Raw genomic sequence first — 25759 nt, forward strand, 5'->3', positions numbered from 1 at the left:
GTGTGTGTCCGTGTATGTATCTGTATGCTAGGTGTGTGTGTGTGTCCATGTATGTATCTGTATGCTAGGTGTGTGTGTGTGTCTGTGTATGTATGTGTATGTGTGCCTGTGTGCTGGGTATGTGTTGATGTACAGGAATTGCTCCTTGTCCAGAGAACCTCAGATGAGCCTGTACTGGTGACCGTGGGAGCATGTTTCCCTCCAGCACACGCTGTCTCTCCTCCCTTCTGCCACTCACCTCGGAGAACATGGGCAGTTTTTTGGCAAAGTCCACCACACGGGTGATGGCCGGGGTGATGATCTTGGTAAACTCGCTGAAGGCTTCCAGGTCCACCTTGTCTCCATCCGGCATGGAGACGATGGGTGACTGGCCAATGTCCTCAGGCTAAAGAGAAAGACGGGGGTCAGCTGGGGCCACAGCCCCCTTTCAGCTGCTCACTGAGGCTCCCTGCCCACCAGGGGGAGCTCCAAGGCAGCTTGGGGAAGAAGGGCCGCCAGTGCCCGAGTCCCAGCCCCAAAGCTTTTTCCTTCACCTTGAGCGGAGCCAGAGCTCCAAGTCAGCTGATAATACTAATGGCAATAACAGTAGTAGCAGCTATAATGACTGAATACTTAATATGTGATCAGGCATCAGGCCGCATGTTTTACATGTCTTATCTCATTTCATCCTGACCGTAATCCTAAAAGGAATAATTATGATAATCACCATTTCACAGATGTGGAAACTGGGGCATGGGGCAGCTGAATAATAAGGCGAAAGTCCTATGACTAGCAGGTGGTAGGACCAGGGTTTGAACTCAGGCAGTCTGACTCCTGACTGTCACATTGCTTGGAATCAGAGCCCGTGCCCTTAACAGTGCACTGTGCCACCCCTGGCATGCTCCACCAGGTGCCAGGAGCCAGATTTCTGCCTTCCTTCACCATACAAAGCCAACTGTCCATCTCCTGCCAAATTGACCATTTCTTTTTGAGACAGGGTATTGCTCTGTTGTCTGGGCTGGAGTGCAGTGGTATGATTATGGCTTACTGCAGCCTTGACCTTCCGTGCTTAGGGGATCCTCCTGCCTCAGTCTCCTGAGTAGCTGGGACTACAGGCATGCACCGCCACACCCAGCTAATTTTAAAATTATTCATAGAGGCCGAGCATGGTGGCTCACACCTGTAATCCCAGCACTTTGGGAGGCTGAGGTGGGTGGATCACTTGAGGTCAGGAGTTCAAGACCACCTTGGCCAACATGGTGAAACCCCGTCGCTACTAAAAATATAAAAATTAGCCAGGCATGGTGGTGGGCGCCTGCAATCCCAGCTACTTGGGAGACAGGTGGGAGAATTGCTTGAACCCGGGAGGCGGAGGTTACAGTGAGCCGAGATCTTGCCACTGCACTCTAGCCTGGGCAATAGAGAGTGAGATTCTGTATCGAGAAAAAAAAATTATTTGTAGAGGTGGCTTCTCCGCATGTTGCCCTGACTGGTCTCCAACTCCTGGACTCAAGCGATCCTCCCACCTTGGTCTCACAAATTGCTGGGATTACAGCCATAAGCCCCTGCATCTGGTCCCGAACTAATCATTTACTTAGCAACTAACTTTACCAGGGCCTAACGAAATACCTGGCATCCAGCAGGTGCTCAAAAATACTATGACATGACTGTATCCTTACCCTTTCCTCCCAGTCATTACGGGCAGAAAAAAGAAGAGAGGTCACCCCTGCTCCCTGGAAATTCGATGAGGAAGGTAAGGCCCTGTCCTCATGGAGCTCCCAATTGGATGGAGTAGGCAGGGTCCAGACAGCAAGGACACAAACACAAGTGTATAAAATTTGGACAGCAAAGGTGTGAAGAGGATGAATTTTGAGTTGGATTACACCAAGACTTCCTGGAGACGGCAAGACTCTGAGCTCACTCTCCTCTCCCTGCCACCTGGCTGCTGCGCTCCACATGCCCCCTTTCTCCTTACCAGGAATTTCCGCTTCTGCTTCCAATGGCTGCCCTGGGCATTGGTGCTGCGATGGGCCTCTGTGGCAATGTGGATGAGATCCCACTCTTCAGGAGTGGGCTCTGGTCGCTGCTGCAGTGATCGGATCATCTCCTCCTTCCGCCGCCGCTCCCGGTTCTGCTCAATCAGCTTACGCTTGGCCACCCGCTTCGAGTCATCTAGAACCACTGTGAACAGAGAGGTACACGATCCTACGCATGGCACCCTCCATACCCTCTCCATTATGCTCCCGGAATCTACTCTTCCTAGAGTACAGGTTGGGAAAACTGAGGGCCATGGAGGCTAAGTGACTTCCCAAATCACCTAGCAGTTGGGTGGCACAACCTGAATCATGATTAATCCCCAGGACCATGTCAACAGCAGTTTGGCCTGATCCAGATGAATATCATGTTCTGGTCTAACGGGTTATGGTGATGGTGGTTACCACAAGATCCTGCCACCCAATCCCCAGCTGATGGAAGATGCCCTGTCTCATCTAGAAGTAGGATGCCTTCCCTGAGAGTCAAGAACAATGTGCTAGGGTGGGTGCCCAGGAGCTCCTCCTACCAAATGAGTTCCTCTCTGAGGCCCTCGAGTGTTATAAGGCAGGTAGGCACTGCAGCCCACACAGGGATACTGTTTCCTTTTCTGCAGGAAAGACGGCAGCAGGGACCAAGACACTTAAACATTCTGCCCTCAGCCTGACCTGGACTGGACTGCCACTCTGCCCTGTGGGCCCTGAGGTACCCTGGAAGGGAGCTGCCCTCCCGGAACTCATCCCCACCCCAGGCCACCTGGCTCTATTCACCCCACCCGGGCTCCTTACAGTCCATGGCCATGCCCACGGCGATGCACTTCTTGAAGCGGCACAGCTGGCACTGATTGCGGGTGATCTTGTCAATGACACAGCAGCTGTCATACTTGCAGGAATAGGTGGGATGGAGGTTCTTCTGGATTGTGCGGCGAAAGAAGCCCTGGGGTGGGGGGAGATGGAGCAGGCTGTGATCATGACATGACTTCCCCTTCCTGAACCAACAATGAAGTTTACTGGGGGTCAGGGGTGGACAGCAAGGAAGGCAAGATCAGTGAAGGGACCTGACATCCTCCTGATAACACGAGCCTGGGCTCGAGGACCTGAGAAATACATGCCCTCAGCCCCCAGGCTGCTGAGGGGTTAGGGGTCTCTTCGTAGTAGTGGTGGCAGAGGTAGGAATGATGACCACAGCAGGCAGCTTTGAACCTGGGATGGTATGAGGTGTTATAGGTCCTTAAGGAATAGCAACTTTGGAAATCCAAGTAAAACCTAATTTTCCATCTTGCTAAATGACTCTAAAAACAACTTATCTTTACTAAGTGACTCACGTTGACCAAAAACTGGCCCCAAAACCATTCTCGTATATGTTGCCTGTTGTCCATGCAGGTGGAATTCATTAAACAGGGAGACCAAAAAAGTTGAGGAAAAAGTGCTGAGTATGAACTCTAGCAGGGGAAGAGAAAAATTTCAATTTTACATATTGGGATTCACCTTTACTTTATTTTATTTTTATTTATTTTTTATTTTTTGAGACGGGGTTGCACTCTTGTTACCCAGGCTGGAGTGCAATGGCGCGATCTCGGCTCACCGCAACCTCCGCCTCCTGGGTTCAGGCAATTCTCCTGCCTCAGCCTCCTGAGTAGCTGGGATTACAGGCACGCGCCACCATGCCCAGCTGATTTTTTGTATTTTTTTAGTAGAGACGGGGTTTCACCATGTTGACCAGGATGGTCTCGATCTCTTGACCTCGTGATCCACCCGCCTCGGCCTCCCAAAGTGCTGGGATTACAGGCGTGAGCCACCGCCCCCGGCCCATTTTATTATTTTAGGCAGACATAATTTTATTATTTTCGCTCTTGTTGCCCAGGCTGGAGTGCAACGGCGTGATCTCAGCTCACCGCAACCTCTGCCTCTGGGGTTCAAGCGATCCTCCTGCCTCAGCCTCCCTAGTAGCTGGGATTACAGGCATGCACCACCACACCCAGCTAATTTTGTAGTTTTAGTAGAGACAAGGTTTTTCTTTTTCTTTCTTTTTTTTCTGAGACGGGGGTTTTTCTATGTTGGTCATGCTGGTCTTGAACACCCGACCCCAGGTGATCTGCCCGCCTCAGCCTCCTAAAGAGCTGGGATTGCAGGCATGTGCTACCATGCCCAGCTAATTTTGTATTTTTTAGTAGAGATGGGGTTTTTCCATGTTGGTCATGCTGGTCTTGAACACCCGACCCCAGGTGATCTGCCCACCTCAGCCTCCTAAAGTGCTGGGATTACAGTCACGAACCACTGTGCCCAGCCAGGATTCATCTTCATATTAAAGGAAAAACCTCAAAAATCAAGATGATTGCAATAATATGAAGAATTAATATTTGTTCATATTGATAATATGTCAGTCACTTAGTAAAGATAAGCCTTGCCTGATGGGCGCAATGACTCACACCTGTAATCCCAGCACTTTGGGAGGTTGAGGCAGGCAGATCACTTGAGGCCAGGAGTTCAAGATTGAGATGGGCCTGTCCAACATGGCAAAACCCCATCTCGACTGAAAATACAAAAATTGGCCAAGCATGGTGGCGTGTGCCTATAGTCCCAGCTACTCTGGAGGCTGAGGTGGGAGGTTTGCTTGAGCCCAGGATGTCAAGGTTGCAGTGAGCTATGATTGCACCACTGCACTCCAGCCTGGGTGACAGAGACCCCATTTAAAAAAAACAACAGAAACAAAAACCCAAAAGATAAGCCTTGTCTTTCATGGAACACCACACTGAACCCTCAGGACAACCCTATGAGGTAGGAATTGTTACTGCCTCCACTTTGCAGACTAGGAAACTGAAGCTTGGCGAGATGAAGCAATTTGCCCAAAGTCATGTGGCCGGTGGGCAGCAGGGTCAGAACTGGGCCTCAGGTATAGGACACCAAGGTCTGAGCTCTCAGATTCCAGAGGGCATTAAAATCAGCAAAGGTGGCCAGGTGTGGTGACTCACATCTGTAATCCCAGCACTCTGGGAGGCTGAGGCGGGTGGATCACGAGGTCAGGAGTTCGAGACCAGCCTGGCCAACATGATGACACCCTGTCTCTACTAAAAATACAAAAAATTAGCTGGGTGTGGTGGCAGGTAACTGTAATCCCTGCTAGTTGGAAGGCTGAGGCAGAAGAACTGCTTGAACCCAGGAGACAGGAGTTGCAGTGAGCCCAGATAGTGCCACAGCACTCCAGCCTGGGTGACAGAACAAGATTTTGCCTTTTTTTTTTTTGAGACAGAGTCTCGCTCTGTCACCAGGTGCCAGGCTGGAGTGCAGTGGCGTGATCTTGGCTCACTGCAACCTCCGCCTCCTGGTTCAAGCAATTCTCCTGCCTCAGCCTCCCAAGTAGCAGGGATTACAGGTGCCTGCCACCACACCCAGTTAATTTTTTGTATTTTTAGTAGAGATGGGGTTTCACCATGTTGGCCAGGATGGTCTTGATCTCTTGACCTCATGATCCACCCTCCTCGGCCTCCCAAAGTGCTGGGATTATAGGCTTGAGCCACCGTGCCCGGCCAAGATTTTATCTTTAAAAAAAAAAAAAAAATCACCAAAGGCACCTACCAAAGATACAGATTCCTGGGCCTCACTCTAGAACTACAAAATCCAACTCTCCAGGGGTGGGGCCGAGGTATCTCTGTCTTTTCAGGGTGCTTCCCTGGGACTCAGATGTTCATGACGGCAAAAGATCCTTGCTCCATGCTACACTGTTTGTATTGCTTCCAGAAGGACTGTATTCCTTCTGCGCGGGAACTGTAAACCCCTCGTGGTCTCGGTTTGGCTGACACCAGGAAAGAGAGAAACTTCAAGCCTTAACTTTTTAAACTTTTTTTTTCTTTCTTTTCTTAAAACCCCACCCGCAGTCCCCTAACTTTTTTTTTTAAGACAGGGTCTTGCTCTGTCGCCCAGGCTGGAGTACAGTGGCATAATCACAGCTCACAGCAGCTTCGACCTCCCAGCCTCAAGCGATCCTCCTACCTCAGCTGCCTGAGTAGTGAGACCACAGGTGTGCACACCATGCCTGGCTACTTTTTAAATTTTTTTGTAGGGACAGGGTCTCATTATGTTGCCCAGGCTGCTCTTAAACTCCTGGGCTCAAGCAATCCTCCCACCTTGGCCTCCTAAAGTGCTGGGATTACAGGCATGAGCCACCATCCCGGGCCTTTAACATATAAATAATTGTTTCTTTTTTCCTTTTTTGAGACAGAGTCTGACTCTCTCGCCCAGGCTGGAGTGCAGTGATATGATCTTGGCTCTCACTGCAACCTCTGTCTCTCGGGTTCAAGAGATTCTCCTGCCTCAGCCTGCCAAGTAGCTGGGATTACAGGTGTGTATCACCACACCCAGCAATTTTTTTTTTTTTAAGATATAGTCCCGTTCTGTTGCCCAGGCTGGGGTGCAATGGGGCAATCTTGGCTTACTGCAAACTCCGACTCCTGGGTTTAAGCAATTCTTTTGCCTCGGCCTCCCGAGTACCTGGGATTACAAGTGACCACCACAATGCCTGGATAATTTAAAAAATATTTTTAGTAGAGACAGGGTTTCTCCATGTTGGCCAGGCTGGTCTCAAACTCCTGACCTCAGGTGATCCACTCACCTCGGCCTCCCAAAGTGCTGGGATTACAGGCATGAGCCACCAAGCCCAGCCACACCCGGCTAATTTTTGTATTTTTAGTAGAGATAGGGTTTTACCATGTTGGCCAGGCTGGTCTCCAATTCCTGACCTTACTCATTCTTTCATTTGCTCATTCATAATCCCTTCTCTGCCACTCACAGGAAAATTGCCTAACTTCTCTGAGCCTCAGTTTCTTCATCTATAAAATGGGATAATCGCCAGGCACGGTGGCTCATGCCTGTAATCCTAACACTTCTGGAGGCCGAGGTGGGTGGATCACCTGAGGTTGGGAGTTCGAGACCAGCCTGACCAACATGGAGAAACCCCGTCTCTACTAAAAATACAAAATTAGCCAGGCATGGTGGCACATGCCTAGAATCCCAGCTACTCGTGAGGCTAAGGCAGGAGAATCAATTGAACCTGGGAGGTGGAGGTTGTGGTGAGCTGAGATCGTGCCATTGCACTCCAGCCTGGGCAACAAGAGGGAAACTCCATCTCAAAATAAATAAATGAAATAAAATAAAATGAGGATAATCATTCTATCTACCTTACAGGATTGCTGGGAGAATTAAATGAGATAATTCACTTGAAGTGTTTAAAACAGTGCCATGGGGTGTAGTAACCTCAGGTGATCTGCCTGCCTCGGACTCCCAAAGTATCAGAATTTAAATAATTCTGTTTCTTGGAAGGCCTTGAATTTTTAGGAGGTGATTCTGGAAAAGCTATGCAGGCTGAAATGATCAAGGTGACATCTAATCAGGTCTCCCAAGCACTTTGGGAGGCAGATGCGGGAAGATCACCTGAGGTCAGGAGTGTGAGACCAGCCAGGCCAACATAGTGAAATCCCATCTCTACTAAAATTATAAAAATTATCCAGGTGTGGTGGTGCATGCCTGTAATTCCAGCTATTTGGGAGGCTGAGGCAGGGAGAATGGCTTGAACCCAGGAGGCAGGGGTTGCAGTGAGTCGAGATCATGCCATTGCACCCCAACCTGGGCAACATAGCAAGACTCTGTCTCAAAAACAACAACAAACAACAATTAGGCCTCCCAAAGTCTATGACCTTGTCCCCTCTGACAGGAAGAACCTGCTGTCCTCTTCTCCTCTGTGCTCCCACTATGGCCCCAACACTGCCTCTCACTCTTTCAGGTGCGTTGGAAACACTCTGGGATTCTGTTAAAAGGAAGGTTCCTGGGCTCCACCACAAAAGGGTTCTCAGTGAGTAAGTTAGATGAAGCCTGGGAATCTGCATTTTAACTAGTACTGCAGATGGTCCATGAACCACATTCTGAAAAACACTGATGGGCCAGGTGCAGTGGCTCACACCTGTGATCCCAGCACTTTAGAGGCTGAGGAGGGTAGATCATGAGGTCAGGAGTTCGAGACCAGCCTGTCTAACATGGTGAAAACCTGTCTCTACTAAAAATACAAAAATTAGTTGGGTGTAGTGGCACGCACCTATAATCCCAGCTACTCGGGAGGCTGAGGCAGGAGAATCACTTGAACCTAGGAGGTGGAGGTTGCAGTGAGTTGACACCTTGCCATTGAACTCCAGCCTGGGCGACAGAACTCTGTCTCACACACACACAAATGAAAAAAGAAAAACACTGATTTTTGTTTTAAGTCTGTGTCTCTGTCTGACAGGCTGTGAGCAGTTTGAGGGCAGGGTACATAGTATACTCTCATACCTAATAACACACTGAATGAATGGGCAATTGCTTGCATTCATCAAATGCTTCTTATGTGCCTGGCACTATTTATTTATTTATTTGAGACTAAGTCTCGCTCTGTCGCTAGGCCGGAGTGCAGTGGCATGATCTTGGCTCACTGCAACCTCCGCCTCCTGGGTTCAAATGATTCTCCTGCCTCAGCCTCATGAGTAGCCGGGACTACAAGCATGCACCACCACACTCAGCTAATTTTTTTTGTATTTTTAGTAGAGACAGGGTTTCACCATGTTAGCCAGGATAGTTTCCATCTCTTGACCTCATGATTCTCCCACTTTGGCCTCTCAAAGTACTGGGATTACAAGTGTGAGCCACTACACCCAGCCTGTTTTATTTATTTATTTATTGAGATGGAGTTTCACTCTTGTTGCCCAGATTGGAGTGCAATGGTACAATCTCAGCTTACTGCAACCTCCATCTCCCAGGTTCAAGCAATTCTGCTTTGGCCTCCCGAGTAGCTGGGAATACAGGCATGCACCACCACGCCCAGCTAATTTTATATTTTTAGTAGAGATGGGGTTTTTCCATGTTGGTCATGCTGGTCTCGAACTCCAGACCTCTGGTGATCCACCCGCCTTGGCCTCCCAAAGTGCTGGGATTACAGGTGTGAGCCACCACACCCAGCAATAGGGAGAGTTAATTTTTATGTTTTATTATTTTATTTTGAGACAGAGTCTTGCTCTGTCACCTAGGCTGGAGCGCAGTAGCACCATCACAGTTCACTGCAGCCTTAACTATCTGGGTTCAAGCAATCCTCCCACCTCAGCCTCCTGAGTAGCTGGTTCTATAGGCATCTGCCACCACACCCAGCTAATTTCTTTAATTTTTATTTTGTAGAGACAGGGTCTTGCTGTGTTGCCCAGGCTGGTCTCAAACTCCTGGGATCAAGGGATGCTCCCACCTTGACCTCCCTCCCAAAGGAATGAGATTTTAGGCATGAGCCACAGCACCCAGTGTTACTGTTTTAAACACTTCAAGTGAATTATCCCATTTAATCCTCCCAACAATGCTATAAGGTAGATGGAATGATTATCCTTATTTTATAGATGAAGGAACTGAGGCTAAGAAAAGCTAGGCAATTTTCCTATGAGTGGCAGAGGAGGGATTATGAATGAGCAAATGAATGAATCAGTAGCAGAAGAGAAAGTGGCCTGGCGCAGTGGCTCACTCCTATAATCCCAGCACTTTGGGAGGCTAAGGCAGGTGGATCACCTGAGGTCAAGAGTTCGAGATCAACCTGGCCAACATGGTGAAACCCTGTCTCTACTAAAAATCCAAAAAAATTAGCTGGGTCTGGTGGCACATGCCTGTAATCCCAGCTACTTGGGAGGATGAGGTCGGGGAATTGCTTGAACCTGGGAGGTGGAGGTGGCCGTGAGCTGAGATCATGCCACTGCACTTCAGTCTGGGTGACAAGAGTGAGACTCCATTTCAAAAAAAAAAAAAAAAAAAAAAAAAAAGTGATGACCTAACAGGTGGGCTTTAGGTGACATATTGACATATTTATAGAGTTTGTCTGTCGTGCCAGGTTCTGAGAGACTTAAAGGGAGTAAGATGCGGGCTCAGGTGGCAGGGGAGGGGCAGGAGGTGGCTTCCATACCTTGCAGCCCTCACAAGTGATACAGCGGTAGTGATAACCAGTTGCCTTGTCCCCACACACGACACACTGCTCGTCTTTGTCCAGGTAACTAGGGATATACCCTGGGAGGAAGGAAAGGATGGAGGAAGGCAGGCATGGCTTGCAGTCCCAGCAGAGAGGCCCTCACACTTTTCCCCTTCCCTCAACTTTTTGTTTTTGGCCCCTCTCCTAGCCCAGCCTCCCTGGTGGAATCCTAGAGAGACACTGGGGGTGAACATGTCCATCCTCTGCTCTAGAGTATGAAGAATCTCAGTTCTTCTGTCTGCCCATTCAGGGCTTTCTTCTTGCTCTATCTACAAGGCAGAGGATGGTGGGGAGGGAAAAATAAATGTCAGCAGGTCACTGGGGAGGGGACAGCCCCTCAGTGCCTCAGCTCAGGCCCTGATTCCGGTGGGGCCTCAGATGAGGGTGCTAGAGAAAGAGGAAGAGGCCTTCATGACCTAATATACCTTCAAAAGCGGGGTACATCCCCCATCACCTTTCTCACCCCAGACAAGGCCATCCCAAGCCCTCTAGGAGGCTCCCCGCAGGGAACACAGGAGCTGCTGGGACACATCCAGGTCCAGAGGGGGCGTGGCCAGGTTTGGTGGGGTCGGGTGTGGAGAAGGGGCACGCACGGCCAGCCTCACCTGACATGCTGGTTTTCAGGGAACATTGGCCGTTCTTTCTTTTTCGCTTTCCATCTGGTGACCTGGCACTGGATGGGGGCAAAGTGGGCAGAATCACAGAGCAGTCTTTGGGCAGCCCCTTTCTCCTCTGACAGGCTTATACAATCCCCCCCAGGCCTGATTCTTTCCATTTTGCATCCTCATTCTACCTCCCTCGACCCCCCTGAGTCAGCTGACAATGCTTAAAAGGGTCCAGCTATCTGGAAGCTGCAGGAGAGAAAGATAAGGGGCTTGGCTGCAGCACAAACATGCTCTAGAGCCCCGACGCACACACACGCACACACACACACACACACACACACACACACGTTCACCCGCCAGAAGACCCGAAGCAGACCTGAAGCTCCCATCATCCGCGGGACATCCTCATCTTGCAGTACATGACAAATATGCTGGAAGAATTCTCAGGATATGCTTAGAGCTACATAACCTTTAGAACACACACATACATATGCAACATAACACTGGCGCAGATGAATAACCGTGCAGCCTTTGCCATAAACCCAAGTATGGTAAGTATGCGCCAGGGCTGACAGATCTGTGCAATTTCCAGGGCATTCTTAATGTGCTATACGACCTCCAGGATATGCCCATGTGTTACGCAGCCCTCTGCACAGGCACCTCACGGACCCACCCCCATTCCTCCAGTGTGCACGTGCTGCTTGAGTTCCAGGTCATACACACACGCTAAGTAACCCACAGCAATGGAACACTGGAGCCACCCTCTGCACAGCCTACATTTAACGGAGCAGCAAGCTGAGGCCCCACTTGTGCCTGGCGACACCATGAGCTGGAGTCAGCCATGCCTGAGCCCCTCTGTGCAAAGTATTATCAGCAACCCTCAGCCACTGCACATATATGTTGCCAGCTCTCCACACACGTTACATAACCTCGGCACACACAGGTTATGTAAGCTGTCTACATGCATGCAAGGATTGCATAACCTCTGCACCCACCCTGCCTGTGGCATGTTGCAGGCCCCTTCCTCCTGGAGCCGGATACGACTCCCAACACACTGACACAGTGACCTTGGCCAGGGTCACAGTCACAGACAGCCCTGTGCTCCACGCCCCCTGGGGATTACTCCTGTCTAGTTCCTACGAGGCTGAAAGGTCAGGTCTCCCTCCCGTTTTCCAGAAGGTTGGCTGCAGGGGAACTTAGGCCACCTAGGCCCCAGTCGAGCTGGTGGCGTCTTCAGCAGTTACCACTTGACTCACAGCCTCTGAGTGCAGTCCTAGAGATAGCCACAAGGTGGCGCACAGACATGGGGGAGGGGAGGGTGATGGGGGAGGGGCTGCAGTCTTAGGGGACTGGGGACTGGCATTTCTGCTTTTCTCCAAGCCTTAGGAGCAGACTCTTCCAGACCCACGGAAGCCTAAGCAGGGAGATACAGGGGCTGCAAGTAACAGCCACACAGCAACAGGCCAGATCATCCTCAGAGTCCTTCCCGGGATAAGGCTTTGGGGCAGGAGGGCTACCCCATGCCCTGCCCAGCTGTGAGCTCCATCTACTTCCTCTACCCTCCAGGGACCCAGTTGTGGGCCTTAGGGCTTTGCCTGGCCAGGCTTTGGCTTCCTGGCTCAGGATCTGATCTCCTAGGCAACAGCCAGCCACACTGCTCCCCGGAGCACCCCCACCCCCACTCTCTCCCTGGCCATAGGCACAGGCTGTACCCAGCTCCCAGGGCACCGTGCCAACTGGGACAGAGCTCTGTGCCACTTGGAGCTGATGGAAAAGGCAGAGACCCTCTGGGCTCCTCAAGGGCAATGCAGATCATAGGTAACCACTCCTAGATGTATGTGCAGGGCTGAAACTTCACCCACGTGGAAGCAAAACCGTCATGGTTGGCATGCACTTCCACTTTCTGGGAGGAGCCCCATCGCACTGCCCGCCCTTGATCATGAACAAGGAAGAGCTTGTGGGGCTCCTAATAGATTCCAAATATAAGCATGGGCTGTGACCAATAGTTACTGGTGCATGTGCCCTGAAATGTCATATTATGTGAACTGCAGCTTGCGGACAACACACTTATGGTCAGATGGTAAACGGGCTGGTAGGGAGAGGAAGAAAATGGCAAAGTTGTTTGGATCCCACAGGCTCAAGGTGAGGGCAGCCATGGTGGAGGAGACATGGGGGGCACCTGAGACTACCCAGCTGTTTAGGGAGGGGCCCCTTACATGCTCCCTGTAATCACTCTGCTCTGTATCACTCCCACTTCAAAATGGGCATCTCTCAATCCAAGTGCCTAATTCCCTGTCACATCTGAACATGACCTCATCTGCCAGACAGAGGTAGGCAGAAGGCTTGCTGGCCTCACGTCCATCCCGCAGAGGTGCTTAAAGGTGGTGCCTAAAGGAGAGCTCAGCCAGGTGCCCATGCCTGCTGCTTAGGAGTTGGCACAACTTAGTTGCTGAACCCATTACCTGTTCTCCTCTGGGTCTGACCCACACTCCACCTTGCTTGGCTTCTGTTCCATTCACTTCAATTCCATCCAGGATGCCCTCCAGCACGCCAAGAGACTGGGGTGGGCACACTGGCCCCCCCGGCACACCCACAGGCCACCCACCCCCTGCCACCCAGGCCCTAGGGCACAGCACCCATGATACCCGCCTCAGCACTTGGCCTTTCACACCATGCCCTGCGCCCCAAGGTGGGGGGCGGGCGGTGAGAGGGGCCAGGGAGTGGCAGGTGGGAGGGCTGGGGGCAAGCTGGGTATGTGGGTCCTGGGCTGTGGGCTGGGGGAGTAGCTTCGGAGTCTTGTCCTGTTCAGAGATCCCTGTGGAGAGAAGAGAGAGGCAGGGGTAAGAAGGTGTCACAGTGGGAGGGTGGGTAGGATCCCTTTGGTGGCAACATTGGAGGTTCTGGGGGCCCAGAACAAGACAGCAGTGGGCAGGAAGGGCTGGCACAGAGAGGGGACCAGGAAAACCCCTTGGATCACAGGTACAGCAGGAGAGGTTGGAGATCCACCTCCTAAACCCCAGACGTAGGATGAAATGGAGAGAGAGAATGAGATCATTCATGTACTAGGTAACATGTCTCAATCTTCATATTCAGACAAATGCCTGGCTCTTAATGAGCAGCTTTTTATTTTTTTTTATTTATTTTTTTTGAGACAGAGTCTTGCTCTGTCATTCAGGCTGCAGTGAGAGTGCAGTGGTGTGATCTCGGCTCACTGCAACCTCTGCCTCCCAGTTCAAGCAATTCTCCTGCCTCAGCCTCTATAGCTGGGATTGCAGATGCACGCCATCATGCCCGGCTAGTTTTTGTATTTTTAGTAGAGATGGGGTTTCACCATGTTCATCAGGCCGGTCTCGAACTCCTGACTTTGTGATCCACTAGCCTCAGCCTCCCAAAGTGCTGGGATTACAGATGTGAGCCACCGCGCCTGGCCAATGAGCATCTATTAAACATGAGCTATTGTTACCACTCCTCTAGTCAAGTTTTCCCAAAATTCCTCTGTATTACAGGGGTAAGAGGGGACCAGAGACAAGTAGTTTTCAGCACAGGCAGGGGTTACCTGTGAAGGAAGGGTGGGACACAGGGCGGCACGCAGCGAGCGTGAATGCCCATCTTAGTGCCTTCACAGAGAGACATGTTGAAAGCCGTGGGAACTGACCTCCCATGCTGCCGGTCAAGTTATGACCCCCAACTCTGGCTCCTCAGGGACTCCAGAGCTTCCCATACAAGGTCTCGAATCTCACTTCCCAGGAGGAGGATCAGACTTCTCAGTTGGTTTAGCTGAGCTGCTATTGACCAAGATGGCAAGGGGGAAAGGAAAGGAAACTAACACATGTTAACTAGAGAGATAATATGTGCCCTCCAAAGTGGGTACAAGAACTTCACAAATGGGGAAACTGAGTCTCAGAAAGCTTGATCATTCACTCAAGTTCACACAGCTAGTAAGCAGGTGGCTGTGGGATACACCTGACAGCCTGGCCCTAATGCTCACTTTGTTCTGCTACCTAGAGTCCAGGGCAGTGCCAAGCTGGACCCACCATTCCCACCAAACTGCAGCTCTGACCTGGGTTGCAGACCTGTGGCTTACTGTCCGTGTGTACACATGCAGGTGTGGCAGGTAGAAGGGAGACAAAGGGTACAGCTCCCTAACATATGACCTCAACCTCTGTCACATGGCTACTGCATAGGAGACCTCACCCCTCGGCCCCCTGGCCCCACCCCCAGGAGCCGATAAGGAGCCAGGGTAGCAAGAGAAGGGAATGATAAGTCACAGGACTGGGCAGAGCTGGCAGCAGGATGGGGCCTTCGCACCCAGGCAAACCGACAGTGCAGGGAACATGGGCAATGCACAGAAAAGTGGCCCGTGATGCCTCGGATACCCACCCCAGACCAGGACTGGGCACTGGGGGCTGGACAGGAGACTGGGGTGGGGGGGCGTGAGCAGGGAGCCAGCCCAGGGAACCGTCAAGAAAGTAGGTCAAGTTTTTCTTGGCTTGTGGAGAAATTCCTGTTATAAATTTATAATGGCGTAGCCAGCCCTAAGGGGTGGAGGTGGGGGAGGAAAAGGGGTGGGTGGGGAAGCCCAGGGGCTGGGCACTGGGGCCTCATGCTCTCAGCCAGACAGTGAGAGGCAGGGGGCAAGGGCTACTGCAGGGGTGGGGATGGACACTACAGGACGGTCCTCTGACTCCATGTCCATGAGTGCCTAGTGAGGCTGCCTGCATCTGTCTGTCTGTGTCTGAATGTCTCTCTCTGGGTCTGGGTGTCTCTGTTCTCCCCCCCCCAGGCTGTGCCTCGGTGCTTGGCACACCCTGGCTGCGGTGCTGCCCCTGCCTGTCTCCTGCCCTCTTGGCACACTGCCACCACTTGTTTACAGAAGCTGGAAAAATCCACTCGCCAGCCGGAGGCCCAAGTGCCCCCGGGGAGGGGAGGAGGCAGAAACAGGAGTGGGCATGCTGAGAGAGGGGCAGCCTCGGGGAGCAGACCCTGAGAGCAGCTGAGGAGGACCAGTGTGTGCAGGCACAGGCACTGGCCGCTGTGGGCTGGGCAGGGAACACCAGTGGCAGCCATATGGCATGAGCAGCTCCTGCCCCAGGCCAGGGCTCCTGAGGGCCTCCCCCATAGGCCCCCGCCACTTACCAGTTGCTACATTGCAGACTTGGGGCAGTGCCAACCTAAGCCACCATGTTTATTTCCCCTTCCCTCTCCCTTGCCCAGCCTTAACTCCAAATGTGTCTGAGCATTGCCAAGGGCCTGCACGTGCCCGCTGGGGGGAGGCGCAGGCTCGCTCTCTGCCCCACCCCTCTGCTGGACTGAATGGTGCCCCGGTGCTGCTCGGTACTGCCCAGGCTACAGTCAGCCCCCGGTATTGGGCAGAGGAGCAATGTGCTGTCTTAGCTGCTAGGGCACCCTTATTGGGTACCCAGCAAGAGGCTGGAACCCCTGGGGACTCCTTGACATCTCTCCAGGGATGCTCTTGGGCCTCTGGGGTGATGCAGAGGCGAGGCAGAGGGCCCAGCACTCGAGGAGACACATACCACGTGAGCCTATGCTAGCTGCGGCAGAAAAAGGTCAGTGGATAAGGGGCCTGGGGCAGGGGTACCCACCCTTTCTCCCCTCCTCCAGAGTCCAGCTTAACGCCCCAAACTCCTTCCCGGCACCCCTTCGGTGCAGGTGCGGGAGGCTCCGCCCCAAGGAGGCCAAGGGGGCGGAGCTACGGGGTTCTGCACCCTGGCTGGACAGCAGGACAGCAACACCCACCTGTCGACTGGCCTGGCCACCCACTCCCTCCTGGTGAGATAAGAGCTGCCGGGTGGCAGTGTGGGCAAGGTGCCCGTGGAGGGGAAGCATTTCATTAAGCTTAAGTGCTTCTGCCACGGGGGGACAGGGACACGGGGCCAATGCGGCATCCACGGGCGCCAAGCCAGATTCCCACTGCCTGGCGGTCCCGCTCTGTAGTCCTATGAATCTGAGGACACCCCCAAAGGACTCCTGCGGCTGCCAGAGGGGAGTATCTGTTCCTAGGATCTAGCCCCCAATACTACCTCAATTAACCCTCCTGCGTATCTGCTCTGGGCTTTGGCCTCACCTTTCTGGGGCCCCTGAACTTCGTCCTTAGTGCTCTGAAGACAGCCCAGCCCTCCTTGCCAGCCACAGAGACACATACACATAGGGGGGCTGAGAAAAGGATGTAAAAAGGAGGGGTGGGGGGAAGAGAGAAGGAGGGAGGAGGGGGAAGAACAAAGAGATGGGACAGGGCTGGGGTAGAGCTAGGGGTGACAAGGCAGAAGGGGGAGAGGAAGAAAGGGGAGCCAGAGATGGGGGATGGGGAGAAGGGGTGAGGTAGAAAGGACAGATACAGGGAGGAAAGACACACGAAGGAGGGGAGACAAAGAGAAAGGTAACAAAGAAAGATGGGTGGGGGGGCTTCGTACCCTGCCTAAGTCCCACCCCATGCAGGCGGGGGGGGGGAGGGGGGAGTAGGAATGGTTTCCACGGTGACAGCTGGTTCTTGGTGGCCTGGCATGTGGGCTATTAATAGTGCTGTGGGTAGGTTCACACCTCCCTCTCCCCTTCCCCTCTGCCTGCTGCTAGGGTGGGGGGAGATCCCTCCCCCACCGCCCACTCCTGATCACCCAGCCTCCCACCATGGGAGCCAGGAAGGGTGATGCCAAGGGGCCAGGGCAGCCACTGTAGCCCAGACACACAAATGGGCATGCATGGGCACAGGCGTCTGTGGGCAGCACTGCCCCCATGCCAGCATGGGCACCACAGGCAGCCACCCACACTGAAGGGCCCTGGGGGTCTGTGGTGGCAGCAGCACTGCAGCAGTGACACTTGCCTCTGCGTTGAGGGCAGAGGCCTCTCCAGGGCCAGGACCCTCTCTCTTTTCCCACACCCCCTGTTCTATTCTCAGGTGTGGATTGAGCAGGGCTGCCCCACCCAACTCTGTTATCCTAGTGCCAGGAAGGAGAGGAGGAGTGAAGGCGGGAAGGAAGGTACTATTTGGCAGGTGTGATATGGAGAGGAGTACACACAGACTCAGGGCACCAGCCTGGCGGGCATGGGGAGATGGGAGGAGGGGAGGCGGCACCCCTGGGTGAGCTCTCTCTCGCTGGGCCCCCAGGAGACAGGTTCTGGAGCTGGGGGGCCATGACTCATCACCTAGCCACTGTGGGGCCTTAGAGGCTAGAGAATGGGAGATGGGGTGGGGATCCTCATAAGTGGGAGACTGGTTACTTAAACAAAGGCTCCTCCCTACCCCCCCAAAAGAATATAACAGGAAACCCCCCTGCAGGTCAAAGACAGAAAGACATAAACAGCAGCCTTGACTTGGGCCAGATGCCCAGTATTAACATCAAAGACTGTGCTTCCCACCCGGCTCCCCCATAGCCTCACCCACCTGCTGCTCTCCTCTCCCTCCTCCTCCCCGGGCCAGCTCCAGTCGGGCATCAAGGTGGGTGCCCAGGTCTGGAGGTCTCCTCCCAGGTCACACCTATCCCCCATGACCACCAGTGCTGGAGAACTCAGCCCCTCCTTATCAGCCCAACTCCCCTCAGGAATGGAGGCAGGAGATCCAAGTAGCCAAGAAAGCAGAAGCAGGAGCACCCCCAAGCTGGGCACGGCACATTCTCCCCACCCTCCCCCCAGCAGCCAGCGGGTAATTGGAGCTGGGAGCTGGGGCAGCTGAATGCTGGAGGCACGAATGTCACGGGGCCAAGGCACTTGCTGCAGATGGCACCATGGGCACAAGGCTTGGGGTCCTCCCGCCTCACTCCCTCCTCTAAGGCAGTAGAGGAAGTTGCCTGCATGCCCTGGGGAGCATGGCCCAGGAGAGGGGGGAATGGTGGAGGGGGAAAGAAAGGCAGGGATGTCCACCCAGGCGCCCCAGAGGCAGGAACTAGCCCCTACCCAAGCAGAACTGGCAGAGGCAAAGAGAGAGACAGAGACAGAGAGACAGGGAGAGAAAGGGAGGAGGGAGGGAATAGGGAAGGAGGGAGGAACGGGAAGGGAGGAGAGAAAGACTGAGAGTGTGTGTGAGAGAAAGAGGGAGGGAGAGAGGGAGGGAAAGAGGGGGAGGGGGAAAGAAAGAGAGAGAGAGGGAGAGGGAAGAGGGAGGGAGGGAGGAAGGGGGGAGGGAGAGAGAGAGGGAGAGGGAGGGAGAGAGCGCGCGTGAATGCAGCTGAGTCTCCGGCACACACACGGACACGTGCAGACACACACACTCACTCCGCATGCGCAGAGCCACAGGGCTCTGGGTACCGTTCCAGGAGATATTCAGAGCCCTCCCCAGCCCACACATGCACAAAAACACTCTCACATGGATGCGTGCACAACACACCCACTCACTGATGTGTACAAAAATGCCGAAAGACACCAAAGCCTAGGTTCCCCTGTTCCCCCACCCCCATGCCTGGTAAAAGAGAAAAAGAAACAGGCAGCTGGGGCTCTGGGAGCCAAGAGTGGATCTCTTCCTTAGAAGAGGAAGAGAAGAGGAGGAAGAGGTGGGCCAGGGGCTTGGTCCAAACATTCTGCCCTTGGCCACTGCTGAGGGGCATGGCTGTGCCTTTGGTACCAACCTTTAACCCCCACCCCAAAACAGGGAAGGGTAGTATTTCCTGGGTACCGGTAACACCCATCTTGCTTCCCTTGTCTACCCAGCAAACTTGTGACCCTCGCTATGACCCCAGCTTTGGCCTGCCAAGTGACACCAAGGTGGAACTACATGTGCCCCCACCACACACCAGTTCCAGATGATTCAGTGAGAGACTGAGAGCCGTCTCTGGTTCCAGGTGGCATGTGTATGCCCCACTCCGGCAAGGGCCAGGCCCTGGGAAGAAAGGAGAAGCCACAGGCATTGCTCACCATGTCAGGGGGCAACATGGATTGAACACAGGGGTCATCCCACCTTGTATTACGTGCCCTCACCCTGAGTGAGACAGGAACCATTGTCTCTAGATAATGCAAATCCAGGCCCAAAGTCATACAACTAGTGAATGTCAAAGCCAGGTCTCCCAACTCCCAGCCAGTGCTCTTCCCACCATGGTCATGCTTGCCTCCCTCCCTAAGGATGCAAAAATCCCCCGAAGTCCCCTAGACACCTTTGCAGCCATGAGAACCGGAGTTGGGTTTTTTTTTTTTTTTTTTTTTTTTTTGAGACAGAGTTTCGTTCTTGTTGCCCAGGCTGGAATCCAATGGCTCGATCTTGGCTCACTGCAACCTCCGCCTTCAGGGTTCAAGCAATTCTCCTGCCTCAGCCTCCCAAGTAGCTGGGATTACAAGGATGCACCACCACATCTGGCTAATTTTGTATTTTTTAGTACAGACGGGATTTCTCCATGTTGGTCAGGCTGGCCTCAAACTCCCGACCTCAGGTGATCTGCCGTCCTGGGCCTCCCAAAGTGCTGGGATTACAGGCGTGAGCCACCATGCCCAGCTGGTTTTTTTTTTTTTTTTTTTAAGAGGATGTGGTAGTGGGGTCTCATTCACTCTGTTGTTCAGGCTGGAGTGCAGTGGCACAATCACAGCTCACTGCAGCCTTAACCTTCTAGGCTTAAGCGATCCTCTGGCCTCAGCCTCCCAAGTAGCTGGTAACGTAGGCACACGCTACCATGCCTGGCTAATTTTTTAGTTTTTTTTAGAGATGGGATCTCACTAGGTTGACTAGCTGATCGTGAACTGCTGGGCTCAAGTGATCCTCCTGCCTTGGCCTCCCAACAAGTGTGAGCCACGTCGCCCAGCCAAGAACTAGAGTTGAGACTGGTTCCCACTCCAAAGGGTCCCATCACCCCTACAGGGTATCCTCCTGTTGTCCCTGCTTCACTTTGAAGGGCATGGCTAAATAAAAGGGGTTTGGAGAGGGGATCCTGATCACCAGATTCTCAAGGGGAAAGAGGCAACCCAGGACAAAGGGTGGATCTCAAGGTGCTGTGCCCACCAAAATGAGTGCCTCAGTTTCTCTCTGCCACCACCTTTCACATTAAGGCCCACTCCGTGGAGGGGAGGGGAATCTGCTGTTTATCCGCCAGGGCTGGGTCCTGGTTGATCAATGCTGGGACCTCAGGAGGGAGGCAGGCCACTGCCTGCTCTTTGAGCCCATACATAAGAAAGAGAGGGGATGGCTTTCCTTGTTCTCTCTCCCCCACCCCTGGAGCTCAGACTCTGAACAGAGATGCAGTGATGCCCAAAGATTTATGCACATGTCCCTAGCTGAAGGGGTGTGTCCCAGGCTGAGGGGCCAAGAGATCCTTGTAAGCTGAAGGGTGAGGGGCAAAGGAGGGTGGGGCAGAGGGGCCCTTCTTTAGCATCTTTCCCATACACTCCAGGTTGCAAAAATTTGTCTGGGAGGAAAAGATTACAAGAGGGTGATAAAGCTGGAAATTGGAGACCCACTGCCTCAGGCCCCAGTCTGACTGATGTCTAGAAGAGTCAATTCTCCATCAAGCTTCTCTAAGAAATCTGGGAGACCCCAGGCCCCACAGCCTTCCTTCTTTCTTTGTTGTTTTTTTTTTTTCTTTTTTTTTTTTAGACAGAGTCTCACTCTGTCACCCAGGCTGGAGTGCAATGGTGTGGTCTTGGCTCACTGCAATCTCTGCCTCCCAGGTTCAGGCAATTCTCTGGCCTCTGCCTCCTGAGTAGCTGGGACTACAGGTGCATGCCACCACACCCAGCTAATTTTTTTTTTTTTTTTTTTCAGTCGAGATAGGGTTTCACTATGTTGGCCAGGCTGGTCTTGAACTCCTGACCTTGTGATCCGCCCACCTTGGCCTCCCACAGTACTGGGATTATAGCCGTGAGCCACCACACCCGGCCTCAGGCACACAGCTTTCTTCATCCATCACAACAGTTCACACAATACAGTTTGTTATGAACTAGGTACTTTTTACAGCATTTTTCCTCAAAAAAAGCTAAATAAGGTAGATATGATCATCCCCAATTTACAGATAAGGCAACAGGGGAAGTTCAATGGCTTGCCCAAAGTCTCACATCCAGTGAGCGAGAGCTGGGATTCAGACCCAGGCATTCCATCATCATCAACATCATCACCATCATCCCTGTTCCTAACTGTGATGGCATATCACCTGCTTGAGGGATAATGCCTTGTTCTTTCATTCAGCCACATGTTCCCTGAGACCAAGCTTTGGTCTTTGCTCTCGGTCTTTGCCCTGAGGGCTCTCTGTCAGTGCCTCCACCTCCAAATAGGCCAAGGCTAGAGGGGAACATGGCCAGAAGTGCTTGGTGCCCCCGCGCCCTGTGCCTCCTACCCCAGTTCCTCCTCCTCAAATGCCCTCTCCGGAAGAGGTTCCCCTTCTAGGCTGGAACCTGCACTCATGGGTGGGAGGGCCTCACTCAGCCCACACTTAGTCTGGACAGCTGTGCCCTCAGAACCAGGCCCTGAGGCTGGGAAAAGAGGACACAGCTGTTGGGCATCTCTGAGGTGGGCCTCAGCTGCCAGGGGTGTGGAGAAAGGCCATTGTGAGCCCCGCCACGGACCCAACTCAGGAGGGTCCTGCCAGCTCCTGCCATTGCCCATGGGGCGGTTCTTTTCCAGCTTGGGCCAGTGTCTGGGGAGCCTCTTCACTGGCTTGTTTAGGAGCTGCTAGCTGGCTGCAGCCTGCACCTTGAGGGCGCCCACAGAACTGGTGCCCCAGGCTGGGTCTGGCTGCCCGAGGGGTCAGCAAGGGCAGTGGCTGTCCCCCCCTCCCTTCCCCCATTCCCAGCCCCTAAAACTTGCTGGCCACAGCTGCAGCACTAAGGAAGTGCAGGAAGTCCTGAGCAGCCAGCTGAGCCCCCCCCACCCCCCACCCCAACCTCAAGCTGACCCCAGAGGCTGCCTGGTGGTGGGCGGGGGGCAGAGGGGTGGAGCTTGGGTATTAACAACTGGAAAAGTATGAAGAACATCACTGCTAGTCCCCAGCTCTGAGACAAGGACAGGGGTAGATGGGGGTAGCGACAGGGTGAGAGAGTTACAGACTGGCAGAGAAACAAGGAGAGAGAGAGAGAGAGAGAGAGAGGGAGTCAGACACCGCAAGACAGACCAACAGAAAGAGAGAGAGAGTTAGAGAGAAATTCCAAGTCAAAAATACACATCACTCATGCGGACACTCGCCAGCCGATGGCCTCTTAAGGAAAGCTTCCAAGTTTGGGCAGGAGGGTCCAGGTGGCAAGAGGGGCAGCCAGACTCAAGGTGGGATGCAGGAACGCAGCTGGGGGTGACTGAGTGTTCCCAGGAAAGGCCCAGGCAAATGACCCACAGCAGGGGCAGTTTGATATCCCTGAGCTTTTAGGGTAGGGAGGAGTGCAGCTCTCCCCTCTCCCAGCAGTCAAGAGAATCCCAGCTTCTTGAAGTCACTGGACACTGTTTTGAGCCCAATACTCGGCCCTCTGGAACCCCCCTGCACCTACCATCTTTGCTCTTGTTTCTCTGACGCTCCAAAAGAAAATAAAAGGAAAAAAAAAAAAAAGCCCATTCCCACATAGCGGCTGAGCCTAGAGGAAGAAGGCAGGAAGAAGCTGAAAGGGAAAAGTCTGTGATTGTGTGCATCTAGGTGTGTGCTTGGTTGCACAGGCTACAGTGGTGTGCATCTAGTGTTATGTGGACACGGCTGTTCATGTGGACCTGGGCCTCGTGAGCTCGTTCTGTACCTGAGTTCAGGGGCCCATGTGCAAACGAATGCACCTGTGTCTGCAGGTTCCACAGCCAATCAACTAACAAGTAGTTACAAAGCAGCTGTTGTGCTAGGCTCTGGGTGCGATCCAGAGCTCTTCAAATGATTCTCCTAGGTCTCCAAGAGCTCACTGTCTAGTAGGGCTGGTATGTCAAGCGACAGAGACCAAAAACATGTCATCGGGAATGCATGCTTTGCACCATTACGCAGGAACACCTTTTCATACAGCCAAAGTTAATTTTCTTGGGAGCAAGGGTTTTCTTGTCTACAGAACCTCAGAGCTCCACAGTAAGAGTCCAGGAAAATACTTGTTGCTAAGTTGTGTATACATGTGTTGATGTGTAACTGTGTTTGCATCTGACTGAGTGACAGCTACTGTCAAGGCACGCAATGATGACTGTGTGACTGGGCTTATGTGAGCACGTGTGTGCCTGTGAGTGACAGGGTCTTTTGTAATTGTGCGGCTGTGTGCAATTGCTCTATGTGCATGCATGCATGTGACAGTGACTTTTTCTGTGTGGGTGACAGCAACTCCTCCTTGCCCGTGTGTGACAGCCTCTCCGTGTGACCCTGTGCGTGGGTATGTGCCATGGGTCGGTCCCCATGCTCTTGGTCTCCCGTGGGTATGTCCCACCCCTCTGAGCTCCACCGTGCAGTAGCAGCCTGCCTCTTCCCTTGTCCCCATGTGGGTGTGTCCAGCAGCTCCTGTCCTTGAGTCCGCCTGGGTGTCCCTGTGTGTGCATGTGGCTGTCTGTGTGGACGTATCTCTGTGTCTGCGTGTCACTTTTGCTTTCCCCCCATCTTGGACAACAGCCCCCTTCATCCCCTCCCCCTCCTGGACACGAAGCCAGCACTGAGGGGCAGGCTCCCATCTCACTGGCTTTCCTTCGTGTTCCCCACCCCCACCCCTGGACCGATAGCTCTTTCAATTGCCCCTGTCATTCCCCCCAGGCCTTTCTTTCACGCTGGGCAAGGGAGGGCCCCAGATGGAGAAGGGGCACCAGAGACACGTTGCAAGCGGAGGGAAAAAGGTGGGGTACACACACACAGGTCCATTTCTCCCTCTCCTCCCCAGCCAGCAACTCTCCTAATCATCTAGGCACCGTCAAGTGCACCCCCTCCACACACACATTCCCCCCCAGCAGCCGCGTTTTTGCAATTAGAGTGTTGCAACCAGACAGCCATGCTCAACTGGAAGGCGGGTGAAGGGGGGGGAACTTCCCTCTCCCCGGACCCATGCAAGCCCACCCCCGCCGCCGCACTCATACTGCCCTCCGCTGCTGGAGGCAGCTTTGCAAAGGCCACTCGGCCTCAAAGGCTAGGGGTGGGGGCTGGGGGGGCAGGCCTCCGACGCACCGTAAACAAACCGCGGCGCGGCGGGCGGGGGAGCTCCGGCGGCCGGCAACGGGGCCCGGCCCGGGAATGCGCAGCAGACTGGCCGGACAGAGGCCGGGCGGGACGTCGAGGGGGAGGCCCAGACGCCATCTCCGCCTGCAAACCCCGGGGCCCACCGACCTCCTGGCAACACCTCTCTTCCCCAGGGCGTCAGTTGCAAGCTCCTGGGCTCGTGACAGGGTCACTGGGGCGCCGGGAAAGACTGAGGCTGACAGCGGGTACCCCCTGGGCGACCCCGGCCCGCCTGGGAGCTGGCCACGGAGCCCCGCGGCTTTGCATAATCAATCGCGAGGCATTTGCATATTAATGCCCCCTCGCTCCCTCCTCCTTACCTCGGCGTGGCGCGCTGGACCGGGCTGGGCAGCGACGCGGGGGTCTCAGCGCCCCGTGCCGTGGGCGTCCATGGGGGGCCGGTGGGGCCCGGGCCGCCCGCCTCCTGCGCCCGGGTGTGAGTGCGAGTGAGCGCGGGGGGGGGCGGGGGGCGAGTGTGGCGGCCCCGCGGCTCCTCCGGCAGAGGCGGCGGCCGCTCTGGCTCCTCCCTCCCCCGCCCCGCTCCGGCTGGGGCTCGGGCTCGGCGCGCCCGGCCGGCTCGCGGCTGCTCCCTGCAGGCCGCCTCGCCGCCGCCCGCCCCCGCCCCACGCCCCCGCCCCCCGCCCCCTGCCGCGCCCCGGGACCCCCGCCAGCGGCCCGGCTGCCCCTCGGCCGCCTCTGCCCCGCCCCGCTCGGACTCGCCCTCCCCCGCCGGGCGGCTCCCGCAGGAGTGGGTACTTGGTGACATATTTTGGAAAAGATGTCATTAAAAAATAGCCTTTGCTTGCCTAGAGAATTGGGGGTTTTCGGGTTTGCACCATGGGGGTGGGGGAGGAAGTATAGAGGAGCCGCCTGCACCTTACACATGAGGAGAGTCTAAACACCAAACGCTTGCAGGTGTAGAGTTTGTTTAGGAGTTCGGGTCCCTTCTCCGCCAGTAACTCACTGTGTGACCTTGACAAATCACCACTGCTGTCGGGGGCAGAGCTTCCTCAAGCTTCAGCTGCGAGGGCTGGGCAGATCACCCCTGACGTCCTT

General features: G+C 54.0%; 1 protein-coding gene across 1 annotated transcript in view; it reads right to left on the reverse strand.

Annotated features, from left to right (window-relative positions):
• The window catches only part of THRA (thyroid hormone receptor alpha), a 31624-nt gene extending 6402 nt beyond the window's left edge, over window positions 1–25222 (reverse strand). The window contains exons 1-7 of the mRNA XM_032279792.1: window positions 25024–25222; window positions 13094–13446; window positions 10632–10699; window positions 9964–10064; window positions 2799–2946; window positions 1955–2160; window positions 239–385 (exon numbers count right to left, since the gene is read on the reverse strand). Coding sequence (XP_032135683.1) covers window positions 239–385; window positions 1955–2160; window positions 2799–2946; window positions 9964–10064; window positions 10632–10699; window positions 13094–13146 — 723 coding nt within the window. The 5' untranslated portion in view covers window positions 13147–13446; window positions 25024–25222. The remainder of the gene's footprint in view (window positions 1–238; window positions 386–1954; window positions 2161–2798; window positions 2947–9963; window positions 10065–10631; window positions 10700–13093; window positions 13447–25023) is intronic.
• Between the last annotated feature and the right edge of the window lie 537 nt (window positions 25223–25759).

This window comes from Sapajus apella, unplaced genomic scaffold (assembly GCF_009761245.1).
Source record: "Sapajus apella isolate SASKATOON/1434 unplaced genomic scaffold, GSC_monkey_1.0 scaffold12, whole genome shotgun sequence".
Taxonomy (NCBI): domain Eukaryota; kingdom Metazoa; phylum Chordata; class Mammalia; order Primates; family Cebidae; genus Sapajus; species Sapajus apella.